General features: G+C 33.7%; 1 protein-coding gene and 1 pseudogene across 2 annotated transcripts; one reads left to right on the forward strand and one right to left on the reverse strand.

Annotated features, from left to right (window-relative positions):
- Positions 1–967: 967 nt before the first annotated feature.
- LOC144567961 (uncharacterized) lies at positions 968–8,045 on the forward strand (annotated as a pseudogene). The gene is made up of 5 exons (XR_013515572.1): positions 968–1,617; positions 1,853–5,681; positions 6,287–6,331; positions 6,832–6,994; positions 7,340–8,045. The product of XR_013515572.1 is annotated as an uncharacterized LOC144567961 (transcript).
- Positions 8,046–8,519: 474 nt separating this feature from the next.
- On the reverse strand, positions 8,520–9,498 carry LOC144567960 (uncharacterized). The gene is made up of 2 exons (XM_078318160.1): positions 8,971–9,498; positions 8,520–8,922 (listed from the first exon to the last, which is right to left on the reverse strand). Exons 1-2 carry the CDS (start codon positions 9,390–9,392, stop codon positions 8,811–8,813), a joined length of 534 nt encoding a protein of 177 aa, XP_078174286.1. The 5' UTR covers positions 9,393–9,498; the 3' UTR covers positions 8,520–8,810.
- Between the last annotated feature and the right edge of the window lie 17,830 nt (positions 9,499–27,328).

Here is a 27,328-nt window from a genome sequence, read left to right on the forward strand (position 1 = left end):
TTTTTCTTTTTTTTTTCAGTTTTTCTAATTTCTCGTGTGGCCGATGGTGTAACTGGGAAAATTATACATTATGCATTTCTCGTGTGGTTAATGTTGTGAGCAATTATTTTTTTTTCTTTTCAGAATTTTTTATTTGTACAAATATATTAAATATTTTGTCAGGAGGAGAAATTATACATTATGCATTTCTAAAAATAATTATACATTTTCTTTTCTATCTTTCTGATTCCTCACAAAAAGAAATTATACATTTATAAAAATAAAAAATTATGACTATAGCAACCCACATCAACTTAAAATTTTAAATTAGTTTCCTTTCTTTTTGGTAGTATTTCTAATGTATATTTCAAGATTTAAATTACTATAAACTTGTACCACACAGAAAACAACATGGAAATTGTAACGGAAGAACTGACAAAAGTGAAAAAAATATGGGAGACCTACGCACCGTTCGGTCGGATTTGTATCCTCTGAGATATCTCAAACTTTGCGTGACTTTATGGAAAATTCCAACCGTTTAAATACGTTCTGCACGAATCTCAAAGTACACATAATACTGACCCGCTACATCACCCCCAAATAGGCACCGGACACGTCGGTCTCGCAAAAGTTGAGATATCTCAGAGGATACGCACTCCCGTTCGGTCCGGAGAAAAAAATGGCATTGATGGGATTGATGGGATCTTCTGTGGCCGCAGTTGTGAAGCAGTGGAAAAACTAAAAAAAAAAAAGGGTGAGACCGAATGGCCCATTCGGTCCGAAGAAAAGACAATTTTGGAGACCGAATGAGCCGTTCAGTCCTTATGGTTTTTCAAAAAAAAAAAAATCATATTGGTTTCCTAAATTTTATTTAATTATTTATGGTTTATAAAAAAAAAATTTCCCACGCTAGCTAGAATAATACGAGTGCGTATCCTCTGAGATATCTCAACTTTTGCGTGACCAACGTGTCCGGTGTCTATTCGGGGGTGATGTAGGGTCAGTATTATGTTTGCTTTGAGATTCGTGCAGAATGTATTTAAACGGTTGGGATTTTCCATAAAGTCACGTAAATTTTGAAATATCTCAGAGGATACGAATTCCAACTTATCGACAGCCCCAGTATCGAATTCACATCCTCTCCAATACCTTGTCAATCTTTTACAACTAGTAGATCTGTACCGTTCTTTTTAACTTGGCACAAATCTCAAAGCCCAATAATACTGCCCCATGCTAGCTCGAATAATACTGCCCCCAAACCGGCTGAGATTTAATCAAACCGTAAAATGAGGGTAATCCTCTACAATACCTGGGAGAGGATACGAATCCCCAATATCCCATCCCCTCTTTTACTCCGAACGTCCAATTGGAGGTTTCGTTGCTGATAAAGGTGTGATCTTTGATAGTACCAGCAGTTAAAATTCTATCATTGCAAGAGGTGACATTGGTTTTAGACCTGAACTGATGCCTCAAAGGTTGTACAGGTTCAATTTGGGCATAGATGGAGTTCACTATTTGTATCTGGAAGTTCAATGAACTGATTTAGGGATGGTTCATTTAGGTAGCTTTCTGGAGGTGAAAATGCTGCTTGAGGAGGTGGTCTTGATGCTGGTGAAATTGAAGGGGGAGCATACTAAGGTTAGTTCTCTACTCATATGTGTTTAGTTATCTACACCAAAGAGCTTGGCATTAGAAACCCAAAGGGTATACGTTATGGGAGCACACTGACTGCACCAACCCTTTTGTAGTTAGATTTTTATTTTATCAATATGTTTGATTCTGTGTGGATTGCTAGATTGCAAATTCACAATGCATTTAGAGGTGCCTAGAAAATATGTACCCAGCTTTATGTTTCTCAATTTTGATTATGCAGATGAGAGCTTATACAGTGAACTTCAGCATCTAGTCACACAATTAGTGAATACATGTGAACTTATACAGTGAACTTCAGCATGTACCAAAGATAGATGCTTTTGGGTAATTATTTGTTTGCCCTTCTTGTACCATACAGTGTAAAGTAAGCTCATCAAGTTAAATAAAATAATATTGACCAAAACTCATCTATTCTTTCTGTGATGTCTGCAAGAATTATGATTATTTTATTTTCTTAATTTGTCAATTTGTGCTGCCTATGAATCACTAGAAAGTCATATTTTCCATCTTTTATATTTTATTTATGGGGAGGGATCGCTAGACAATGGTTATCTTAGCAATCTTGAAAATGATTTTCAAATGAATTGAAATAAGATTAAAACTAAAAAAATAAATTCATAGGTGTTTTATTGGACATATAGATAGTTAATTTTGGACCGCTGAAACTTTTAAGTCAGTAAAACATACACTAAATTTCATCATTTTATTTGGACATAATATCTGCATCATATAGATCATGCCATAATGTGGGATTTCAATTAAAATTAGTGTATGTTTTACTGATGAAATTTTATTGAAGATTGTCAATTTTGTCAAAAATAAATAATTGTAAAGTGATCCCTCCTTTTTTTATTTTTGGTTTAGTTTTAAGTTTCAACATTCAAAACTTGTTTGGGTTAGGTGAAACTATTGAGTTAATTGGAATATATGGGCCCATAAAACCAAAGAGAGCAAGGAAACAAATTTGATGTCCATGCAAATTGAATATGATAGTTTAAGAAGGCAAATCCAATGTCCATGCAAATGGAATGGACCAGCCCATAAAACCAATGAGAAGCAGGAAATAGAAATCAGTATCTGGAGCCTTGTTATAGTCATAAATAGGAACTTTGTTTCAAATTTGCTGGCAATTACAAATTCAATGTTCTCAAAAGAAGGGGGATGATAGAGACTTACTACTTGCTAACTAAAAATATTCAATTTAGGAATTGTTCATTCTATCAGGACAATTGTAAACTCTGGTTCTGAATATTAATATAGAAAGTCTTTATTATTTTGGAAACATGCATGCTCTCTTTTGAGCTGTAGAGATTAGGATATAGTTAAATCCAAACCATTGGACTGGGTATATCCTCCAGCTGTTTAGAGCTGTCCGCATACAAGGTTAATTTTTCAAATCAAGTTTTTTTATCTGAGCTGTCAAATTCAGGTCCTCGTAAGGGTGTTTTTGTCAATATTGTAGGATGGGTTATTTTCCACCGTCAAAATTAGGGTTTCAAGTTAGTCTCTTTGGCGTTGACATGCCTGTATATATAGGTCATAAATGTAGCCGTCTTTTGGCTCATCCTCCCCAAATAAACAAGTTTGGAAAAAATATGAGAGAGATAAAATTTTCCTTGTGTGTTCTATGACCAGCAACTGGATGCAATTGTACATGCTCAAACTATATCTGGCCATTGTGGTACTGCAATATGAGAATAAGGTGAGTTGTGAACTTTTTTATTTCTCTAAAAGGCAAAGGAATATTTGTGGGTAAAAATGAAAAAAATTGTGAAGTGCCATTTAGTGTACAACTGCAGAATTATATTGCGAGGAAATCAATGGAAATAGATTATTTTTGGTGCATATTGGATGTGCACACAAAAGCATTCATATTACCTTTCTAATTGTCCGTCATTAATTCCTGGATTCTGAGGTTAGCTAAAATTGGGGTTTGAATAGCACCTTCATAATTTGGATAGGTCTTTTGTAGTTAAAATTTGGGTTTCTTTCCATTGTTTTCAGCTGCCATGAACTTTTAAAGTTAGAAATATGGGTAGAGGTTGGAAACACTGCATTTTCTCTCTACTGCCATAAAATTAACATGTGAAAGGAAATAAAAGACAGCAGAAATTTCAAGTCAATAATCTTGTAACCTTGGATGAACTTTGTGTTATCGATTTTCATGAAATGGATTGGCACATTCTTTTACCATACTATGTTGGTACTGATATCTTAGTATTTATTTTGACTTGATGTATGGATTTGCTCACAAGGATGGGCAAATTACTGATAATAGTTAATTGACAAAATACTGATATGTAGAAACAGTGAATGTTTTTGGAAAAATGGGTCAATGATTCCAAAAGAGATGCTGAGATTAGACTGCTTGATAATTTGCTCCTAGTTGCCTTATGGTGCTGGTGTAGTGAGAAGTTAAAGTGGTCTGTTGATGAGGTGGGTGTGAGGGTGTCGAGACCAACAATTTCCCAGTTTTGCATTATGAGGGGATTACAATACGATGGGACATTTTTAGAGTTCTAACGATGTGTAAATCTGGTATGATTCTACATGCTAAAAAGTAGATCTGGCCATTGCGGTATAAAATCTGAGACTGTTGTGAGTTCTGAAAATATTTATTTCTTTAAAAGGCAAAGGTATTGTTTGTGGGTAAAATTAAAAATAATTGTGGCATCTACAATACTACAGCAAAATTAGATTGCGACTAAATGATGGAAATAGGCAATGATGTATTTTGTATTTGCTCAAAAGGATGGCAAAGTTACTGATGATAGTCTGTAATAAGGAGTTAATTGATAAAATAGTGATATGTAGAAGCAGGCAATGTTTTTTGAAATTGAGTCAATGATGCCAAAAGGGATGCTGAGATTAGACTGCTTGATAATTTGCTCCTAGTTGCCTATGGTTCTGGTGTAGCAAGAAGTTAAGCGGTTTGTCGATGAGGCGGGTGTGTGAGTGCTGAGACCAACAATTTTCTGGTTTTGCATTGTGTGTGTGTGGGTGTTGGGGGTGGGGGGTGGGTGATGTTCCGATGGGACATTTTTCGAGTTTATGGATATGTAAGTTAATGTTTCATTGAATGAATTGGGCTTCTGGTACCTTCCATGAAAAAAAATTACATCTGCTAGTTGCTTGGATTGGGCACATCCGCCAATTGCTTAGAACCGTCAACAGAAAAGGTATTTATTTTGGTTAAAGCCATAAATGTTAAATGTTTAGAAGGTTACCTATATGGTTATGCATCTGGATCAAGATTGTTTGATCTAAGCCGTCAAATTCAGCTGTCAAAATTAGGGTTTCATTTTAATTTCTTTGGCAGTCATAAGCTAGTATATATAGAGCATTATAGTAGCCGTCTTTTGGCTCATCCTCTCCAAATAAACAAGTTTGAAGAAAAAAGAAATCGAGACAAGAAAGTGTGTTCTATGATTCTACGTGCTAAGAAGTATATCTGGCCATTGTGGTATGAAATCTGAGACTGAGGTGTGTTCTGAACATATTTATTTCTTTAAAAGGCAAAGGAATTGTTTGTGGGTAAAATTAAAAATAATTGTGGCATCTACAATACTACCGCAAAATTAGATTGCGACTAAATTGATGGAAATAGGCAATGATGTATTTTGACTTGATGTGTATTGGATTTGCTCATAAGGATGGGAAAGTTACTGATGATAGTCTATAACAAGTAGTTGATTGGCTGATATGTAGAAACTGGGAATGTTTTTTGGAAAATGGGTCAATGATGCCAAAAGAGATGCTGAGATTAGACTGTTTGATAATTTGCTCCTAGCTGCCTTATGGTGCTGGTGTAGTGAGAAGTTAAGCGGTTTGTCGATGAGGCGGGTGTGTGAGTGCTGAGACCAACAATTTCCTGGTTTTGCATTATGAGAGGATTACGTTACGATGGGACATTTTGGGTGATGGAGCTGGTGGCACGTGTCGGCCGGAGGGTTTTCCAAAGGAATGGCATGATCACCGATCTCAAATCCTTCAGCAATGTTCCTCTTGCAAATGGGATCAAGAAGTTGGACGGGAGCCATTTCCAGTTTATTTTTTTTTTGTATTTTTAATTAAATATTTTTGTTCATCCATTGGTTGATTTTGTCTCGTGTCATTTGGTGGAGCCTTTGCTAATGATCTGTTCGATGAAATGCTCAATGAGAGGTGATTGTGGAATGGTTCGGAAATTCAGTAGCTTCTCGTAATTGTTAGGTTTTTTTAGCTGTTTCATAGTTATTTGGCTATAATTTTTAGCTCGTGCCAAGCAAGATTAGTAAACATATAGATATTTGGATCGCCAAAGAATAGCATGGGGTTAACACTATTCCTGGGTTAGTGCACTATTTTTCTCCTCTATTATACGTTTGGATTGTTAAAGAATAGAGCTATTCTTGGTAGCGTTGTTCTTGCTAACCCGTCCAAATGATGGATAGCGCTAACCTGGGTTTAGTGCTGTTTTTGCTATTCCTGGGGTTGCATCCAAACACACCATAATATCTGATTAAGCAAACTTTAACACAAATACTCAAATGTGAATTTCTTCATTTAGCTCATCTCTGATTAAGCAAACTTTAACACAAATTACTCAATGTGATAACTTCCTTTTGCTCCAGGTTACAAAATAAATGTAGAGAGTATTTTACAAATTGGTAACTTATTGCTTCAACTTTCTATGGAAGTCCAATTCTCCTCAACCATTGCAAAATGTACATTTGCCATTTGAATATTGAATAACCTTTACCACAAGGATTAATAAAGTAATGATCGGATGATCTTCACTTGTGTTTTGATGGCTTCTTCTTGGTGGATACCAATACTACTGTACTGTTCAGGTACGGGAACAATACTACATTGTATGGAAATTCTAGGTGGGAACTTTTGATAATGCTGTCAAATTTTGGTTTCTGGTTCAACTGTTAGTTCATGAGAAACTTTGGATAATAAATGATTAATTGATATAATATTTGTAGGTCTTCTCCCAAAACTCTAAGCTTGCCAAAAGGGGAAAAAAACAATGATTAAAGGGGAATTGAACTGATACTGAAGCTCTCTGACAGATTCCTGGTCCAGTTCAGTACCCAATTTTTTCCATCTGCGATATATATGCATCAAGCAGCATTGTAATTCATTAGCTTCTATTTATGTTGCATCGGTACTGATAGCATTTAAACTCAGTGTTTTTACTGTTAAAATCGTCAGGAGCTGCACTACCTGAACAAGGAATATTGGTTTGCTGCGTTGGCTGGTGGTAAAGCACTGTGACACTGTCTATGGCCTCGACTTCATCAGTGACCACGAGGGTCGGGATGAGCTCGAGCTGTTCAGCAAAAGGCACGGCACCCAAGACGACTATGATTATGAGGTAATGATGAGAAGTAGGATTGGGAGAGATTCGTTATGTGACTAGAATAGCTTTGTTTTGTGTTGGTTTTTCCCCTCTGTTGTTTTAAATACAAAATGATTGTGTTAATGTGTAGAACTCAACCATGATTTGACCTTATATTGTTATTTATGAAAATAGAGGCCAAATGGTTTTTTTTTGCTCTCTGGAATATTTTGTTTGTCAGAAAAGATAGGGTCATTGGAAATAATAGCTGGCAACTAGGGATGCCATGGATTTAGCTTCATTTCTTTCTTTTATATTTTCCCTCTTCTTTGATCTAAATTTTGTTAAGCTAATGCATTATGTTTGTTTCTGAATGTCAAGGTCACTTAGGGCGTGTTCGGATGTCACAGGATTACGGAATGAGAATGAAAATTCACTTTTGAAAAAGTGGGAACCCACGGATACGGAATGTACGGGATTAATTATGGGAATATGAGAAAATGAGTGTTCGTTTGTATCATGGGATTAATTCTGGGAAATCTTTATTTATTTTAAAATATGTATATTTATTTAATTGTTTTAGTTTAGTTTAGTTATAAATGATTTTTTATTTAATTATTTTTTGTGAATGGTATAGCGTTATGTTATGTATTGATTTTAACCAATTAAGTTAAAGTCAGCTTAATATAAAAAAAAGTAATTAAATATAAAATTACAATGAAAAAATGTTTGACATTATACAATTATATTATTAATAAAATATTAATGTAATTAAATAGATGAAACATTTCAAATAAAAATTATTACTAAAATGGGTACAAATAAAATAAGAAAATATTTATAAATAAATAAAATGAGAAAACAATAATTAAAAAGCATTTTAAAAATAAACATTTAAAAACATTTATAAATAAGTAAACATTTATAAACAAACAAACATATAAAATATGTAATTACAAAAATAAGAAAAGAAACAAACATTTAAAAACATTTACAAAAATGAACATTATAAACAAACAAATATTTAAAATATGTAATTACAAAAATAAGAAAGAAAATAGTTAAAATATGTAATTTAAAAAAAAACAAACAAACATCAATTAAAAAAAATCCGGATCATATCAATAGTTAGTCCCACAACTAAAAATCAAATATAGCTAGGTTCCTTTTATATAAGACAAAGAGAGAGAGTGAGAGTTCATAGGGAATATGAAGAGAGCACGTGGGGCTGGAGGTAGAAAAGTTATGAGAGAGAATGTTGGACCCAGCAATAGAGAGAAGATTGGAAAAAAAATGATGTCTGAGCTCAAATTTTGAGCCCACCAAATTACATTACACTGAAATGGGAACGAAAATAATGTTCGGAACATTACGGGAACAAAATGAGATGCCGCCTACATGGGAATGAGATCATATTCGGATCTGACCCAATCCCATCAAAATTCCCAGTAAAAATTGACTACCGAACAGGCCCTACAGAAATTTCATCTTTTGATTTTATTTATTGCTTTGTCAGATGTATGTCTGTTATTGCATTTCATCTTGTATTAAATCCATTAGGTTTCACCAAATACAACTATGTACATAAATACTCTCACACTTCATTACAAACAGCTTATAACAGTCGCTGGAAAATAAACTGGTACCAGTTAACCACAGAGCTCACAGGCTTACTGAGGTGGCACCCGATGTTTTACAACATCTCAGTAATTGTTTTTTTTCTAACAACATAAAAACCACACATTATTTACAGCATTATTTTTGTAAAATATTGCAATATCCAGCTTGCAGCAAAAATACTCGCATATCACGACAATCACTGTATGAGGCTCAAGGAGCAAACGGTCAGGATTTAATGAAAGGGGTTGATCCATTTCAAAAACCTCCAAAACCCGCTTTTCTTCCCTTTCTTCTTCTTCTTCTTCTTGCTCTTCTTCCTCTCTTCCTCTTCATCTTCCGAATCCGAATCGGAATCGGAATCGGAATCCGAATCCGAATCCGAATCGGAATCGGAATCCGAATCAGAATCAGAATCCGAATCCGATTCATCCAGCCTCTTACTCTTCTTCTTCGTTACGACCTCCTCTCGCTTCTTCTCTTCATCTTCCCTCGGATCCCACCCCATCACCTCTCTTGGTTTCGTACCCGGATCCGAATCAACCACGACTTGACGCTCAGAAGATTCATCAGGAAAGGCTAGATCACTTTGTTGTGTATCTATCGCTTCTTCAACCTTCTCTATCGATTCTAATATATCGAGATCGGTGGTTTCATTTGGGTCTAGCGTTACAACTGTCGTGTTGGATTCTTTCAGTAATTCTATCTGGGTTTCGGGTTGGGTTGCGAGGTCGATTTGGTGGCGAGCGAGCGAGAGGAGGAATAGAGAGGAGAAAACGGAGATAATCATGGCTAATCTCGCTACGCTTGGAGCCATTTTTGATGAATTTTGAGGTTAATTGGTGGTTTGGTTTTATCTCCTGATTAAAGGATTGACCTTAGGCTATTTGTACAGGGGGCGAATAATTTTATTCTTTAGGAATTAGGAATTGCGTCACAATTTAACTTTTATTAAGCAAATTAATCAGCATATAATAGTCAAATAATAGTTCTGTTTGTTTGCGTTTAATTACAATTTAACAGCGTTTCAGAGTTTATTTATTGGTATTAATTTCATGCTAAGCAAACACTCGCTATCTCTAATCCAGGGAGACTGGGGGAGGCAGTATTGTAACAGTCAATGATAGTGAATGTAGTTTGCCAGTGGAAAATATCCAGGGATCTAGTTCTTTGGTAGACCATGACATCTAGTTACATTTAGAGTGGAAAAAACGTGTCGTACTGTACCGTAATTAACATGTCGTGGTTTTGGTTTTGTGCCGTGCCGTGACTAATACGTCGTGATTTTGATCTTATGTCGTGTTGTGATTAAGTTAATTTTTCACGTGCCGTGTTGTGACCAAAATATCAAGGGATGGTCACGGCACGCGAATGATTACGTCACGTGAATCACGCTGTGCCAAAACGTGTCGTGACCAAACGTGACTCACGTGACTATTTGATCATAATTTAAGTTAGTCTATTCAAGATTTATCATTTGATAAATATATAATGGTCATAATTACACGTGACTCGTGTGATCACGTGCCGTGCCGTAATTAGATCTTTCACATGACGTATCGTGTCGTGCCAAAATTTCAAAAGATGGTCACGATGCACAAACAATCATAGCACAGACACGTGAGTTATGACACAAAATTGACATGCATACCGTGCTACTACGTACCGTAACCGTATAATTCTGTGACAGAGTCAGCTCCGCTGTGTCATTTTTCCCACTCTAGTTTCATTACATAAAAATCACACTGCATGAGCATGACCCTTATTGTTTTCTCAAAAAAAAAAAAAATCACACTGCATGTTTTGGGGTATAGCTTGCATTTTATGGTCGTGGAATTTGGTATTAGAACAAATTCATTATGTCATGGGCTCATGGCCCATTAGAATGCGGCTTATTAGGCTTTTTTCCTTGTAACTAGAAAAGGGAAACTAAATTTATTGAAATGGGTTCAAGTATTTGCTATTGTACTGTTAAAGATTGATCATCAAAGATGAACATTTGCTGATTGACGATCAAAGTACCACCCAACCTTGAGGAAACCTTTATTTAAATTTCCAACTCCTACATTATTTTAGGTCTATTTTTAATCACATATTGCTCCTCCTTGTAATTAAACCCCTTCATTTAATTTTTCCAACCACAATGACCCCAATAGAAAATCTCAAACAAATGGTACCAAGCTGGTATAACAGTGGGTACAGTCAAATTTACAAAAGGATTTTAGGATAATTGAAGACAACTAAGAAAATATCATATATTTAGTTTGAACCTTATTGCTGGCCTATATATTGGTAGATCAATCTTGTCAAATTCTAATATTGATGTGGCATGAGTATTGGTTATTGAAAGAGCGATTGCCGCATTTAGGTAACAGTCTGCTAGTAATGCTTTCAGCTTCACGAGAACTTTTAAAATGGTTTGAAATCTTTTTGAGGGAGTTTCCAGCCAAAAAAAAAACAAAAATTGCCTCTATATTTATTTTCTTAGGGAAAAACTGATCTAAAGCAGAGCAGAGGAGCAAGGGGCTAGTATGTTTGAGAAGATCGAAGAACCAGTAACAAGTCACGTCTGTCTCAAGTTCCCAAGCACGCATGTGGTAGTCACCATAAGTTTTACACGACTATGATCTTACAACATATGCAACAAAATTAATTGCATGTTTACTATTTTTTATGAGGAAATTATCACAAATTTATCTATACTTTTCCCACACACAGGCGCTGGTACTCATTGTAGCTACTGACTAGGTCATGGTTGTAGTACCAGCTCTTGCTGTCAAACTCTTCCAACAAATGAGAGGGCAGATTTCTTAGGTCAGAGCGGGAAATGATTCCAGCTGCAAGTGTAGTCTCACCTTTCAACACCTACAATTCAAAGAACAGAACAAGTAATAAAAACATTTGCTAATATGTTGTTGTTTCTATCATTACTATTTAACAAATTTAAATGAATTTTCTGAAAGGCTGATGTATTAACCAAGGTAGCAGTTGACAAATAAATAATAGAAATTCAAATTAAAAGCACTTTAAAGGAGAGCATACAAGAAAGTGCTGGGCTTCCTTGACATGGAACTCTTCAGAGTTGGAAATGTGTTGTGGCTGAAGTATACTTCCATTGGAAGCGGGCAATGATCTTTGTTTCTTTTGTTTTTTTTAGGATCTTTTTTTCTTTTGATTTTTTGAAGAAGATCTTTGTTTCTTTTGATTGTTGACACTATCACTTTCATTTGCCCTCTTGCACCGAAAAGAAGATAAGTCCACCATCCCTATAAACAAAGGGGATCATTTGTTTATCAAAAACTCAAAAATAATATAAAATTTTGTTACTGTTGATGATCTCTACCAAACCCTGTTACCCTCAACACCTTTCAATTCTCTCTCTCTCTGCATTTTTCTCAAGTTTGCATTGAGCTTTAATAGTTATTTGATTTGCTAAAAATATGTTAATCTGAATTGAAATATTTTGATAAGGATTAATTAGTTTTTTTTTTTTTAATCCATCAATAGCGCTCAAATTCCACTTTGAGAAGCTATTTAGTGGATTACGCTGTAGACTGGTTTTCTTTACTAAACTTGAAAGTCAATAAATTTGAGAAATAAATGATTAAATTAGATAAATATAAATTTTCATGTACATGCCTATACTGCAATCAGAACATATTTATTTCTTTAAAAGGCAAAGGAATTGTTTGTGGGTAAAATTAAAAATAATTGTGGCATCTACAATACTACCCCAAAATTAGATTGCGACTAAATTGATAGAAATAGGCAATAATGTATTTTGACTTGATGTATATTGGATTTGCTCACAAGGATGGGCAAGTTACTGATGATAGTCTATAACAAGTAGTTGATTGGCTGATATGTAGAAACAGGGAATGTTTTTTGGAAAATGGGTCAATGATGCCAAAAGAGATGCTGAGATTAGACTGTTTGATAATTTGCTCCTAGCTGCCTTATGGTGCTGGTGTAGTGAGAGAAGTTAAGCGGTCTGTCAATGAGGTGGGTGTGTGAGTGCTGAGACCAACAATTTCCTGGTTTTGCATTATGTGAGGATTACGTTACGATGGGACATTTTGGGTGATGGAGCTGATGGCACGTGTCGGCCGGAGGGTTTTCCAAAGGAATGGCATGACCACCCATTTCAAATCCTTCAGCAATGTTCCTCTTGCAAATGGGATCCAGAAGTTGGACAGGAGGCATTTCCAGGTTATTTTTTTTTTGTATTTTTAATTAAATATTTTTGTTCATCCATTGGTTGATTTTGTCTTGTGTCATCTGGTGGAGCCTTTGCTAATGATCTGTTCGATGAAATGCTCAATGAGAGCTGATTGCGGAATGGTTCAGAAATTCAGTAGCTTCTCTTAATTGTTAGGTTTTTTTAGCTGTTTCATAGTTATTTGGCTATAATTTTTACCTCATTCCAAGCAAGATTAGTAAACATATAGATGTATTTGGATCGCCAAAGAATAGCATGGGGTTAGCACTATTCCTGGGTTAGTGCACTATTCTTCTCCTCTATTCTACGTTTGGATCGCTAAAGAATAGAGCTATTCCTAGAATTAGTGCTGTTCTTGCTAACCCGTACAAACGATGGAATAGCGCTAACCTGGGTTTAGCGCTGTTCTTGCTATTCCTGGGGTTGCATCCAAACACACCATAATATCTGATTAAGCAAACTTTAACACAAATTACTCAATGTGAATTTCCTCATTTAGCTCATCTCAGATTAAGCAAACTTTAACACAAATTACTCAATGTGATAACTTCCTTTTGCTCCAGGTTACAAAATAAATGTAGAGAGTATTTTACAAAGCGGTAACTTATTGCTTCAAATTTCTCTGAAAGGCCAATTCTCCTAACCATTGCGAAATGTACATTTGCCATTTGAATATTCAATAACCTTCACCACAAGGATTAATAAAGTAATGATCAGATGATCTTCACTTGTGTTTTGATGGCTTCTTCTCGGTGGATATACTGTACTGTTCAGGTACAGGAACAATACTACATCGTATAGAAATTATAGGTGGGAACTTTTGATAGTGCTGTCAAATTTTGGTTTCTGGTTCAACTGTTAGTTCATGAGAAACTTTGGATAATAAATGATTAATTGATATAGGATTCGTAGGTCTTCTTCCAAAACTCTAAGCTTGCCAAAAGGGGAAAAAAACAATGATTAGAGGGGAATTGAACTGATACTGAAGCTCTCTGACAGATTCCTGGTCCAGTTCAGTACCCAATTTTTTCCATCTGCGATATATATGCATCAAGCAGCATTGTAATTCATTAGCTTCTATTTATTGCTGCATTAGTACTGATAGCATTTAAACTCAGTGTTTTTACTGTTAAAATCGTCAGGAGCTTCACTACCTGAACAAGGAATATTTGTTTGCTGTGCTGGCTGGTGGTAAAGCACTGTGACACTGTCTGTGGTCTCGACTTCATCAGTGACCACGAGGGTCGGGATGAGCTCGAGCTGTTCATCAAAAGGCACGGCACCCAAGACAACAACGATGATGATGGTGAGGGGGGTTGCATTGTCGATGATTATGAGGTTGAGGATGAGAATGATGGAGGTTACGATGACTAGAATAGCTTTGTTTTGTGTTAGGTTTTTTCCCTTTGTTGTTTTAAAGACAAAATTATTGGGTTAATGTGTAAAACTCAACCATGATTTGGCCTTATTTTGTTATTTATGAAAATAGAGGCCAAAGGTTTGTTTTGCTCTCTGGAGTATGTTGTTTGTCAGAAAAGATAGGGTCATTGGAAATAATAGCTGGCAACTAGGGATGCCATGGATTTAGCTACATTTCTTTGTTTTATATTTTCCCTCTTCTTTGATCTAGATTTTGTTAAACTAATGCATCATGTTTGTTTCAGAATGTCAAGGTCACTTAGTTGTGTATCTATCGCTTCTTCAACCTTCTCTATCGATTCTAATATGTCAAGGTTTCAACCTTGTCTAGGTTTCACCAAGGTCATTCTATGGTTAACTAAGTGATCATGCTTTGTCATCTTGCATTAAATCCATTAGGTTTCACCAAATACAATTATGTACATAAATATTTTCACACTTCATTACAAACATCTTATAACAGTCGCAGGAAAATAAACCGGCACGGTACCAGTTAACCATAGAGCTCACAGGCTTACTGAGGTGGCACACGATATTTTACAACATCTCAGTAATTTTTTTTTTCTAACAACATATAAATCACACATTATTTACAGCATTATTTTTATAAAATATTGCAATATCCAGCTTGCAGCAAACATACTTGTATATCACAACAATCACTGTATGAGGCTCAAGGAACAAACGGTCAGGTTTTAATGAAAGGGGTTGATCCATTTCAAAAACCTCCAAAACCCGCTTTTCTTCCCTTTCTTCTTCTTCTTCTTGCTCTTCTTCCTCTCTTCCTCTTCATCTTCCGAATCCGAATCCGAATCGGAATCCGAATCCGATTCATCCAGCCTCTTACTCTTCTTCTTCGTTACGACCTCCTCTCGCTTCTTCTCTTCATCTTTCCTCGGATCCCACCCGATCACCTCGCTTGGTTTCGTACCCGGATCCGTATCAACCACCACTTGACGCTCAGAAGATTCATCAGGTAAGGTTAGATCACTTAGTTGTGTATCTATCTCTTCTTCAACCTTCTCTATCGATTCTAATATATCGAGATCGGTGATTTCATTTGGGTCTAGTGTTAGAACTGTCGTGTTGGATTCTTTCAGTGAGAGAGTTTCTATCTGGGTTTCGGGTTGGGTTGCGAGGTCGATTGGGCGGCGAGCGAGAGAGAGGAGGAGTAGAGAGGAGAAAACGGAGATAATCATGGCTAATCTCGCCACGCTTGGAGCCATTTTTGATGAATTTTGAGGTTAATTGGTGGTTTGGGTTTATCTCCTGATTAAAGGAGGGTATTTGACTATTTGTACAGGGGGAGAATAATTTTATTATTTAGGAATTGGGAATTGCGTCACAATTGCTACAATTTAACAGCGTTTCAGAGTTTATTTATTGGATTTAATTTCATGCTAAGCAGACACTCGCTATCTCTAATCCAGGGGGAGGCAGTATTGTAATAGTCAATGATAGTGAATGTAGTTTGCTAGTGGAAAGGAAAATAAAATATCCAGAGATCTAGTCCTTTGGTAACCCATGAAATCTAGTTCCATTACATAAAAATCATACTGCATGTTTTGGGGTATAGTTGCATTTAAGGGTGTTGATTGGGTCCGGTTTAATAGGTTTTGAATCGAACCGAATTAGTTTGGATCAAACGGTTCGGTTTGAGTTTTTGATGAATTTTGAGGTTAATTGGTGGTTTGGGTTTATCTCTTATTAAGGATTGACCTTCGGTTATTTGTCCATTTTTTTTAAGTTACCACTCTAATAAATCGAAATTAAATGATTACCACTCAGTTAGTCAAAATTTCATTTCTACCACCCTCATAGACTGGGTCCGCGCATGGATCTCAATCGGTTCGTAGACCCAATTTGCGCACTAAATCCGTTCACAGATCAAATCTGTGCATGGATTTTTTTTATCTCTTTTCAGTAATCTGAATTGTAAAATAGAAAAAAAAAATTACAATTCGCACGTTGACCCAGTCTGAGCACGGATTTTTTTTTTCTTTTCAGTAATCCGAACTGTAGAACGGAAAAAAAATCACAATCCGTTTGCAGATCCAGTCTGCGAACGGATTTTTTTTCTTTTCAGTAATCTGTATTGTAAAACGAAAAAAAGAAATTACAATCCGTGCGTAGACTGGGTCTGTGAATGGATTCGGTGTGCAGATTGGGTCTGCGAACCGATTAAGATCCGTGCGCGGACTCAGTCTGTGAGGGTGGTAGAAATAAAATTATGGCTAACCGAGTGATAATCATTTAATTGTGATTTATTAGGGTGGTAACCAAAATTTTTTTCGGGTTTGTACAGTGGCGAATAACTTCATAATTAAGGAATTAGGAATTGCATCACAATTGCTTTGGTTAAGCAAATTAATCAGCATATAATTAAATAATAGTTCTGTTTGTTTGCGTCCGATTACAATTTTACCGCGTTTCAGAGTTTATTTATTGGCATTAATTTCATGTTAAGCAAACAGTCGCTATCTCTAATCCAGGGGGAGGCAGTATTGTAAAGTCAATGATAGTGAATGTAGTTTGCCAGTGGAAAATATCCAGGGATCTGGTCCTTTGGTAAACCATAACATCTAGTTCCATTTAGAGTGGAAAAAATGTGCCGTACCGTGCTGTAATTAACACATCATGGTTTTGGTTTCGTGTCATGCTGTGGCTAACACGCTGTGATTTTGATCTCATGTCGTACCGTGGCCAAGTTAATTTTTCACGTGTCGTGCTGTGATTATAATGTCAAGGGGTGGTCATGTCACACGAATGATTACGTCATGTGAGTTACGCTGTGCTCAAACGCACCGTGACCAAATGTGACTGACCATTTGATCATAATTAAAGTTAGTTTATTCAAGATTCATCATTTGATCAATATCTAATGGTCATAATTACACATGACTCGTGTGACAACGTGCCATGCCGTAATACGTACCGTGTCGTGCCAAAGTTTTAAAAAATGATCACATCACATAACTGACACACATGCCGTACTGTAACGGTATTGTTCTGTGACAGAGTCAACTCTGCGGTGTCATTTTTTTTTTCCAACTCTAATTCCATTACATAAAAATCATACTGCATGTTTTGGGGTATAGTTGCATTTATGGTCGTGGAATTTGGTATTAGAACAAATTCACTATGTCATGGGCTCATGGCCCATTAAAATGCGGCTCATTAGGCTTTTTTCCTTGTAACTAAGAAAAGGGAACTAAATTTATTGAAATGGGTTCCAGTATTTGCTATTGTACTTCTAAAGATTGATCATTTACTGATTGACGATCAAAGTACCACCCAACCTCGAGGAAACCTTTATTTAAATTTCCAACTCCTACGTTACTTTTTAATCACATATTGCTCCTTGTTATTAAACCCCTTTGATTAATTTTTCCATCCACAATGACCCCAATAGAAAATCTCAAACAAATGGTACCAAACTGGCATAACAGTAGGTACAGTCAAATTTACAAAAGGATTTTTTTTTTTTGAGGAAAATGGAGGTCTAGCCTCTATTTGATTAAAGAATGAAGAGTTACATGAGTCATGTTACAAATCATATCTTGAAAGATAAATAACAGAAAAATAAAAAAACGGATTGCTCAAGATGAGCTCTCCCTATCATCAAATCATTGATGTAAAACAGTAGAAAGTAATTACCTAATGCGTTGAATCTTTATAGCTGTGTTTCCTGTTGTTACAGTTGTGTCAGATGGCACCCGAGCTATACTTCCATCGATTTCTAATTTGTTCCAGGAGTTTACAAAAGGATTTTAGGATATTTGAAACTATGATCCCTTAAGACATCTAAGAAAATATCATATATTTAGTTTGAACCTTATTGCTGGCCTATATATTAGTAGATCAATCTTGTCGAATTCTAATATTGATGTGGCATGAGTATTGATTATTGAAAGAGCGATTGCCACATTTAGGTAACAGTCTGCTAGTAATGATTTCAGCTTCACGAGAACTTTTAAAATGGTTTAAATTCTTTTTGAGGGATTTCCAGCCAAAAAAACAAAAACAAAAATGGCCTATATATTTATTTTCTTAGGGAAAAACTGATTTAAAGCAGCGCAGAAGAGCTAGGGGCTAGTATGTTTGCCTCGGTTTGTTTGAGAAGATCGAAGAACCTGTAGCAAGTCACGTCTGTCTCAAGTTCCCAAGCATGCATGTGGTATTTACTATAAATTTTACACAACTATAAAATACAAAATTAATTGCATGTTTACTATTTTTTATAAGGAAATTATCACAAATTTACTTATCTATACTTTTTTCCCCACACACAGGCACTGGTACTCGTTGTAACTACCGACTAGGTCATGGTTGTAGTACCAGCTCTTGCTGTCAAACTCTTCCAACAAATGAGAGGGCAGATTTCTTAGGTCAGAGCGGGAAATGATTCCAGCTGCAAGTGTAGTCTCACCTTTCAACACCTACAATTCAAAGAACAGAACAAGTAATAAAAACATTTGCTAATATGTTGTTGTTTCTATCATTACTATTTAACAAATTTAAATGAATTTTCTGAAAGGCTGTGTTGGAAATGTGTTGTGGCTGAAGTTAGGGGTGTCAATGGTACCTTTTTAGCCGTTTACCCGACCCGTATCGTATTCGATAAGGCGGGTATGGATAAGATTTTTTTTTCGTTAGCTTATTGGGTATGGGTAATAATTTTTTTTCGTTAAATAAATGGGTAAGGGTATGGGTAATGACTATTTCGTACCCGTTACCCTATAGGGTAATTATAAAATCCAAAGATATATTCAATTCAATTTCCAACACATTTAAATGTATATTTAATTCAATTTCTAACCCACTTAAATGTATATTTGTGTTTTTGAATTTTTATTCTTTATAAAAAATAATTTAGTTGGAATTGATTGCACATTTATTTTATTTTTTATTAGAAATGCAATTATATATGTGTTAAAATGAATGAGTTTTTGATGTTTAATTTGTAAAATATAATGAAATTAATTATTATACTAATATTATCCGTTATTCACCCGCTACCGTTTCGTTACCCGATAATATTAATGGGTAAGGGTAGGGTAGGGTAAGATTAATTTTTAATGGGTATGGGTAGGGTATGGGTAAGGTCAATTTTAATAGGTATGGGTATGAAAATGTCTCCACCCGACCCGTACCGTACCCATTGACACCCCTAGCTGAAGTATACTTCTATTGGAAGCGGGCAATGATCTTTGTTTCTTTTTTTTTTTGTTTTTGAAGAAGAAGATATTTTTTTCTTTTGATTTTTTGAAGAAGATCTTTGTTTCTTTTGATTGTTGACATTATCACTTTCATTTGCCCTCTTGCACCGAAAAGAAGATAAATACACCATCCCTATAAACAAAGGGGATCATTTGTTTATCAAAAACTCAAAAATAATATCAAATTTTGTTACTGTTGATGATCTCTACCAAACCCTGTTACCCTCAACACCTTTCAATTCTCTCTCTCTCTGCATTTTTCTCAAGTTTGCATTGAGCATTAATAGTTATTTGATTTGCTAAAAATATGTTAATCTGGATTGAAATATTTTGATAAGGACTTTCCGAGATTTTTAAAAATACCAAAAAAAAAAATTATTTTATTAAAAATAACCAGGTTCCAGCCAGATTTTTAAAAATACCCGGACTGCGGAAAAAATCAGCGCCCCGGATTTTTTTTTTTTTTTAAGACTTTGGAGAAAGAAAATATCCATAGTTTGGTTGTTTTGTTTTTATAAACTCGTTTTTTATAATATATGTATATGTATATGTATATGTGTATATATATATATATATGTATATATAATATAATATATGTATAATATATGTACATGTATCTATAATATAATATATGTATAATATATGTATATATTATATTTATATATAATATAATTACATATAATTATATATAATTAAGGTTTTTGTATAATTATATAATTATACAAAAACCTAAATTACTCTACATGCAAACTATAAAATTCCACAATTAATAATTACACTACAAAAACCTAAATTATATTAAACAAAATACCGATCGTTGTATGCCTACCTTCGTATGAAAACTTAAATTGTATTTTTGAGGCCCTAAACGATGTTTTTTTGAAATTCTGATGCTTCCGATGTGACGATGCCGGATGTACCACTGAAGCAAAATGGATCCGTCTTGTCCTCCTCTTTCCGAAAAGTGCTCATACGCGTAAATCCGACTTTCCTAGCCAAAGTTATGGCTGTTTAAAGTTTTTCCGAAAATTAAAATTTAGAAATTCATAACTAACTGTAGAAAAATCCAAATAAGTTAAAATTTATATCAATTCTGTGTATTTTTGAATGCTCTACATGCTGGTGCAATAACTTTTGCAATTTAGTCCCTGTATCAATCCATACTTGCTGATTTACCAACAAATGTCAAATTTGATATACATATACATATATTATACATATATTATATAAAAAAAATGAGTTTATAAAAACAAAACAACCAAACCATGGAGATAAAGAATTGACTGTTCAAATGCATATAAAATTTGCAGTTTTGTCTGCAGACTGCTCAATTCAAATGAGTTTATACATATATTATAAAAACAAAATAACCAAACCATGGATATTTTCTTTCTCCAAACTCTAACAAAAAAAAAAAAAAAATTCGGGATGCGGATTTTTTCCGCGGTCTGGGTATTTTTAAAAATCTGACTGGAACCTGGTTATTTTTAATAAAATAATTTTTTTTTTGGATATTTTTAAAAATCTCGGACTAATTAGTAAGCTGTAGACTGGTTTTCTTTACTAAACTTGAAAGTCAATAAATTCGGGAAATAAATGATTAAATTAGATAAATATAAATTTTCATGTACATGCCTATACTGCAATCCGAAACATGCGTTTATATGTAATCTTGGGTAATCTATTTTTAAAGTGCAGATAGGCAGAAATTTATGCGTTACTTTATATTATACTATAATAATTAATGATATATAAAAAACAACCATATATAGTCCATATATATATGCTGCAAAAAGAGAACTCTGAGCATTGAAAATTTTGATCTAGGATGTTCAAATTACATTCTTATCTTTGGTTCCTGTAGCAGTATAACTTCTTAAAAATGTTTTCATCCTTTTTGTTAGGTCCATTGCTTTTTGAAATGGTCAGTTGCTTTCAACTTTTGAACAAAAAGGGGGGCACTACACCACTTTGCACAGAATATATCATATATATGTTACAACTCACAAATGATACAAATGCAGTGTTCTGTCCTACTGTTTATTTACACCAGAAACTGATGAACAAGACTGCAACAGCTGTGCTTATGTGCAGAGCATTGAAAAATTGTTTTATTACAAATATATTATTTGAAGCTCTAAATGACATATCTCAAACTTGTTCTGATTGCAATGCTTGGATACCTTCCTGTCTTTTCCCTTTTAATAGTTTAAACTATGATTAATTATACATTCCTATGTATAGAAATACATAGAGAAAATACATACAGGTTTCACTGCTTGCAGAAAACCAAACTAATCACTATAACCAAAATTAGTAATTATCTAATTAATTAGCAAGTAATTACCAAACATTCCTACAAAATTAATTATTGGAATAGACTATACACCAAGAAGCCAAGGAAGAAGACATCAAATGAAGGGGGAAAATAAATGATTTGTTCACCCAGTACTATATTGAAAGGTGTTGAGCACCTCAACTATCTAGGAAATTGAGAATTTGACCTAGGTCTTGTTTTCTTGCTTCTTTTATCCTTTTTCAGGAGCGGATTCAGAATTTTCGTTACGAGGGTAAGAAAATAATGGACGACCCAGATTTACTCTCAGCCCAAATGTTTAAATCGGCACGAATCTCAAAGCACAAATAATACTGCCCCTGCACCATCCCGAACTGACTCAGAGTAAACTTGGGCCGTCCGTTTCAGTCAGGTTCAGTAAGGTACCTGGGAGGATACAGATCCCTAGGAAATTGAGAATTTGACTCAGGTCTTGTTTTCCTGCTTCTTGTACCCTTTTCCCTGGCCTTATTTGGTGTTAAGACGTTGCTCTTTAGGTCATAAATGATTATGGAGTAAAGTTAAGAAGAGTTAAATTGCTTACTCTTAAGTTAAGATGGATTAATTTATTCTTGTTTGGTTGAAGCTTGTTACTTAAGCCATGACTAAAATTATTTCTTATGTTTGGTTAGAGTATACATATGTTACTTAAGTCATGGCTTAAATTTTTACATTTCAACAAAGCCAGTATCTGATTGGTTCATATTTAAATTAATTTGCTATGCCTACTGCTCCACTGCGATAAATGGGGGCAATTATATGCAACGTACTGGTAAACTGTATGTACATAAAAAAAAAAAAAAAAAAAAAGCAACTACTTAACTGGATGAGCTATTCTAAATGTACATATCCTGATATAAGCATAGATAGGGGCAGATTCAGGATTTTCTAGGGTACTAATCGGATTGAAATAGTCAATTGCATTCAAATTCATTAACTAATCAGATACTAGATAACAACATCAACATGACAAAAACCAAAATAACAAGGTAAATAGACTCGTAGCACTTGAAAGGCAAGAACAAGGATGGAACAGCTTGGATGACACGCTCAACCATTTCTCTAACATTTAGATATCAACCATGCTTGTGTGGAAGTAATTAGGTTGGATTAGGCTTTTTTGAAGGTTAGGTTTGATTAGGATTATTGTGATTATGATAAATAGAGCATCTAACAAACAGATCCATACGTCCATACAGTACCTGATCAGCCGAAATTTTTATTTATACCATAATAAAAAAAATAAACTAAAACACCTCAAATTATGAGGAATTTCACATCTACAAGGGCATCCAAATCAATCTATAGCCCTATTCTAAGAGGGTCGCAGATTGGCTTGGCGGCCAAAAAAATCCAAAAATGCACTTATTAAATATATTTAGATTTTGAGGAGCCTGAGGCTGCAGATTGGTTTGAAGACCCTGATAGATGTAGAATTTCCCATAATTTGAAATGTTTTGATTTTTTTTTTGAACTAGTATAAATACAATTTTTGGCACTGATACGGCTTACGTGGCTTATCCTTACTAATTTGATAAGGTCGCCGACAAGCTGTTGACACTCTCAGATACAGATTTATGTAAAGAAATTCTCCCAAATCAAACTTCTTGTTAGAGTGGTGTATCTATGATATTTAATATATAACGGAGTTATTGTATCATCTCCAACCAGATTTTTGAAATTTAATTTATATAATATAAATGTTAAATTAATAATATAATTAAAATAATATATTTAATAGGCGTATCATATCCATAATTTTTGAAAATTGCCATATCACCATATCCGTATTGTATTCGGTACAATACCCGGCCGTACCCGTATCTATGCAACATATGTGCTAAGTCTCCCTGTAAATTTAAAAATTGTTAATATGTCCATTAAATTTTGTAAATTGTATATGTATTAATACTTTTTAAATCTCTAAAATGACATCTACATTTATTTTTTTAACCCCACGATTTCCACACTGTTGTTAAATATGTACTTTGTCGATTTGTCCCAATTGAATCCAAAATTAGAAGTGTTGTTAGCCTACGTTCCTTCCAAAAAAATAGAAAGAACAAACAGGAACTATGTAGCATCAATAAAGAAAGCATTCGACAGTTGTAACACAGACAGCTGGTAGCTTCTACCATGCCTCTCAAAAAATAGACAGTTGTAACACAGACAAAGGAGCTGTGAAATAAAGGTGAAATTGAGAAAGCCATGAATTTTCTAACCCCGGGGCCTTCAACAATTCAATTCACAATTCAAAGTCATAAATTTTTTTTTTACTAGACTAAGGGTAACTCTACATTAACTCATATTTTATTTCATCTTACTCCTATTTTTAGATCTTATTTTGTTGTGAAATAAAGTTAACAATGATTAAATTGCTTACTCTGTCTCCTCATATTGTACACCTCACTTAGTAGTTTAAGTCATGACTTAAATTAATATGCTTGAAGGAATAAGATATTGAGAAATAAAATTGTACTTATTAAATTGGGCCTTACAGGTAGAGTAATTAACTCTGAATTAAAAATACAATAATCGTATAAATAAAATTTTTGGCACTGATACGGCTTACGTGGCATATCCTTACTAATTTGATAAGGTCGCCGACAAGCTGTTGACACTCCCAGATACAGATTTATGTAAAGAAATTCTCCCAAATCAAACTTCTTGTTAGAGTGGTGTATCTATGATATTTAATATATAACGGAGTTATTGTATCACCTCCAATCAGATTTTTGAAATTTAATTTATATAATATAAATGTTAAATTAATAATATAATTAAAATAATATATTTAATAGGCGTATCGTATTCATGATTTTTGAAAATTGCCATATCGCCATATCCGTATTGTATTCGATACAATACCCGGCCGTACCCGTATCTATGCAACATATGTGTTAAGTCTCCCTGTAAATTTAAAAATTGTTAATATGTCCATTAAATTTTGTAAATTGTATATGTATTAATACTTTTTAAATCTCTAAAATGACATCTACATTTATTTTTTTAACCCCACGATCTTAATTATCTAGTTTAGTTCCACACTGTTGTTAAATATGTACTTTGTCGATTTGTCCCAATTGAATCCAAAATTGGAATTGTTGTTAGCCTACGTTCCTTCCAAAAAAATAGAAAAAACAAACAGGAACTATGTAGCATCAATCAAGAAAGCATTCGACAGTTGTAACACAGACAGCTGGTAGCTTCTACCATGCCTCTAAAAAAAAGACAGTTGTAACACAGACAAAGGAGCTGTGAAATAAAGGTGAAATTGAGAAAGCCATCAATTTTCTACCCCGGGGCTTTCAACAATTCAATTCACAATTCAAAGCCATAATTCTTTTTTTTTTACTAGACTAAGGGTAACTCTACATTAACTCATATTTTCTTACTCCTATTTTTAGATCTTATTTTGTTGTGAAATAAAGTTAACAATAATTAAATTGCGTACTCTGTCTCCTCATATTGTACACCTCACTTAGTAGTTTAAGTCATGACTTAAATTAATATGTTTGAAGGAATAAGATATTGAGAAATAAAATTGTACTTATTAAATTGGACCTTACAGGTAGAGTAACTAACTCTAAATTAACTCATCTCTTATGTTACTCTGAATTAACTCACATCTTATTCCATTTTACTCACTTTTGTTTTACTCGTTTGGTGGCTTAAGTGTGGAGTTAGAGATTTACTCCACCTCTTACCCCGCAACCAAACATCGCCATTTGACATATTAAGTGTGGAGTAAGGTACTTATTCTTAGGGTGGGTCAAACAGTCAGTTCAATTGAAATCAAATTAAAATACTCAAACCAATTTTTTTTCCAACTTTTAAAATTCCAATCGAATTAATATGGCCAACCGAATAACAACCAAACAATTAACAAATTTAAATTTCGGTTTGTTCGGTTAAACCAAATAAGAGAGAGAGATTAAATTTCAAAATATCAAAACTCAATACGTACTTGTAATTTTATATAAATAAATATCAAGATAATTAACATTACACACATTGTTTAATTATATACAAAATATATAGATATTCTAAAATATCCAAACCAAATGAAAGAAAAAAAAAACAATAATTGAATCAAACAAAAACCATAATTAAATCATTACTAGTATTATACCCGTGCGTTGCAACGGAGACATATTATAAGATTGAATATAATATGAAGAGACTTTTTTTATTTGAAATTCACACAAAATTAAAAAAAATTAAATAAAAAAAAAATTTGAAAACAAGGAAATCCAAATAATAAATAACAAGAAAAGAAACAACAACAAATGAAAAAAGGATCAAATATAACATGAATTCTTTTTTTGAAATATCACTGCGATTCAATATCTAATTTTCTCTACAAGCGAGACATGTCATTAAACGATTTAGAAGAGATGATATGTAAAAAAACAAATTTGAAAAATATATAATTAAATAATTCAAATAAAGATTTTCTCTACATATATATTATTGATGAAATTATTTTAACAATAGAAATTTCTCTACACGAAAGTTCTAGATATTTTTCATTTTCTCTTCAGATTAGAAAGATTTATTGTTTTTGTCAGCACAAGATATGCTATTCATATATTTACAAAAATACAATAATCCTAAACAAAAACACAGAAAGGTATGATTGTTTCTATTTTCATTATCGAAACTATAGAGGAAGAGAAAAAAAATGAATGAATCAAATCCTCTATCCACTGGTGGACAGATGGGCAGAATTTTTCTACCATATATGAAAACTAACCAATCCTGGTCTGCCTTGTTTTGGACCTCTCAATGATGATTTTCACAAAAATTAAATACTTGATCGATGCATCATTAATATTTCTACGCATAGAAATATTGACTCACGTGGTCAACAAAAATACAGTTTGTATTTATGAAATCTCCATTCTTAGTCTGTCATTTTCAAATAACCAAATTTTAAGGATTTTTTTTTCCAAATCAAATTAGAACATTTCAAATATACACGGATAATAATTTTGAATAATAGAATATTTTAATTCATAAGTTACTAATTATGTGTCAATGTCAATAAAAAAAATCTTTTCATATATTTTTTTAATCTTATAATATGTTTCCGTCGCAATGCACGGGCAAGATACTAGTTAATAGTAATGAATGTCTAATTTGGATTTACGAAAAGAAACGAAAATCGGCAGGTTATCTGGTGCTTTTTTTCTAAAAAGAAAATTAAGAGAGCAAAATCAGCTAGGGTGTTATTGAGCTCAACATAAAAATGTATTTTATTGGTTTTGGACGATGAATTCAAACTGTTAGAATCGATATATTTCATGAGTGATGCGTTTACATGCATATTTATAAACTTTTGAATTAATTTAATATAAAATCAAGTGGAAAAAAGAGAGTTTATAAGTAATATTTAATACGTTCATTTCACATTATTTTTTTCTATTTGATTTTATACGAATTAATTTGAAAATTTATATATTTTGCAAGTAAACGCATCACTCGTGAAGTAGATTAGTTTCAACGATTTGATATGTTGTTTGAAGACAATATGATAAATTTTAGAATTGAGTTTAAAA

This window comes from Carex rostrata, chromosome 17, assembly GCF_964058835.1.
Source record: "Carex rostrata chromosome 17, lpCarRost1.2, whole genome shotgun sequence".
Lineage (NCBI taxonomy): Eukaryota > Viridiplantae > Streptophyta > Magnoliopsida > Poales > Cyperaceae > Carex > Carex rostrata.

Bases quoted from the DNA above. Each gene is read 5' to 3' on its own strand.
- LOC144567960 (XM_078318160.1), bottom strand. From the start codon at position 9,392: ATGGCTCCAAGCGTAGCGAGATTAGCCATGATTATCTCCGTTTTCTCC. The intron at 8,923-8,970 runs CGATTCCGATTC...CGATTCCGATTC, and splicing joins TCTGATTCTGATTCGGATTC to GGATTCGGAAGATGAAGAGG.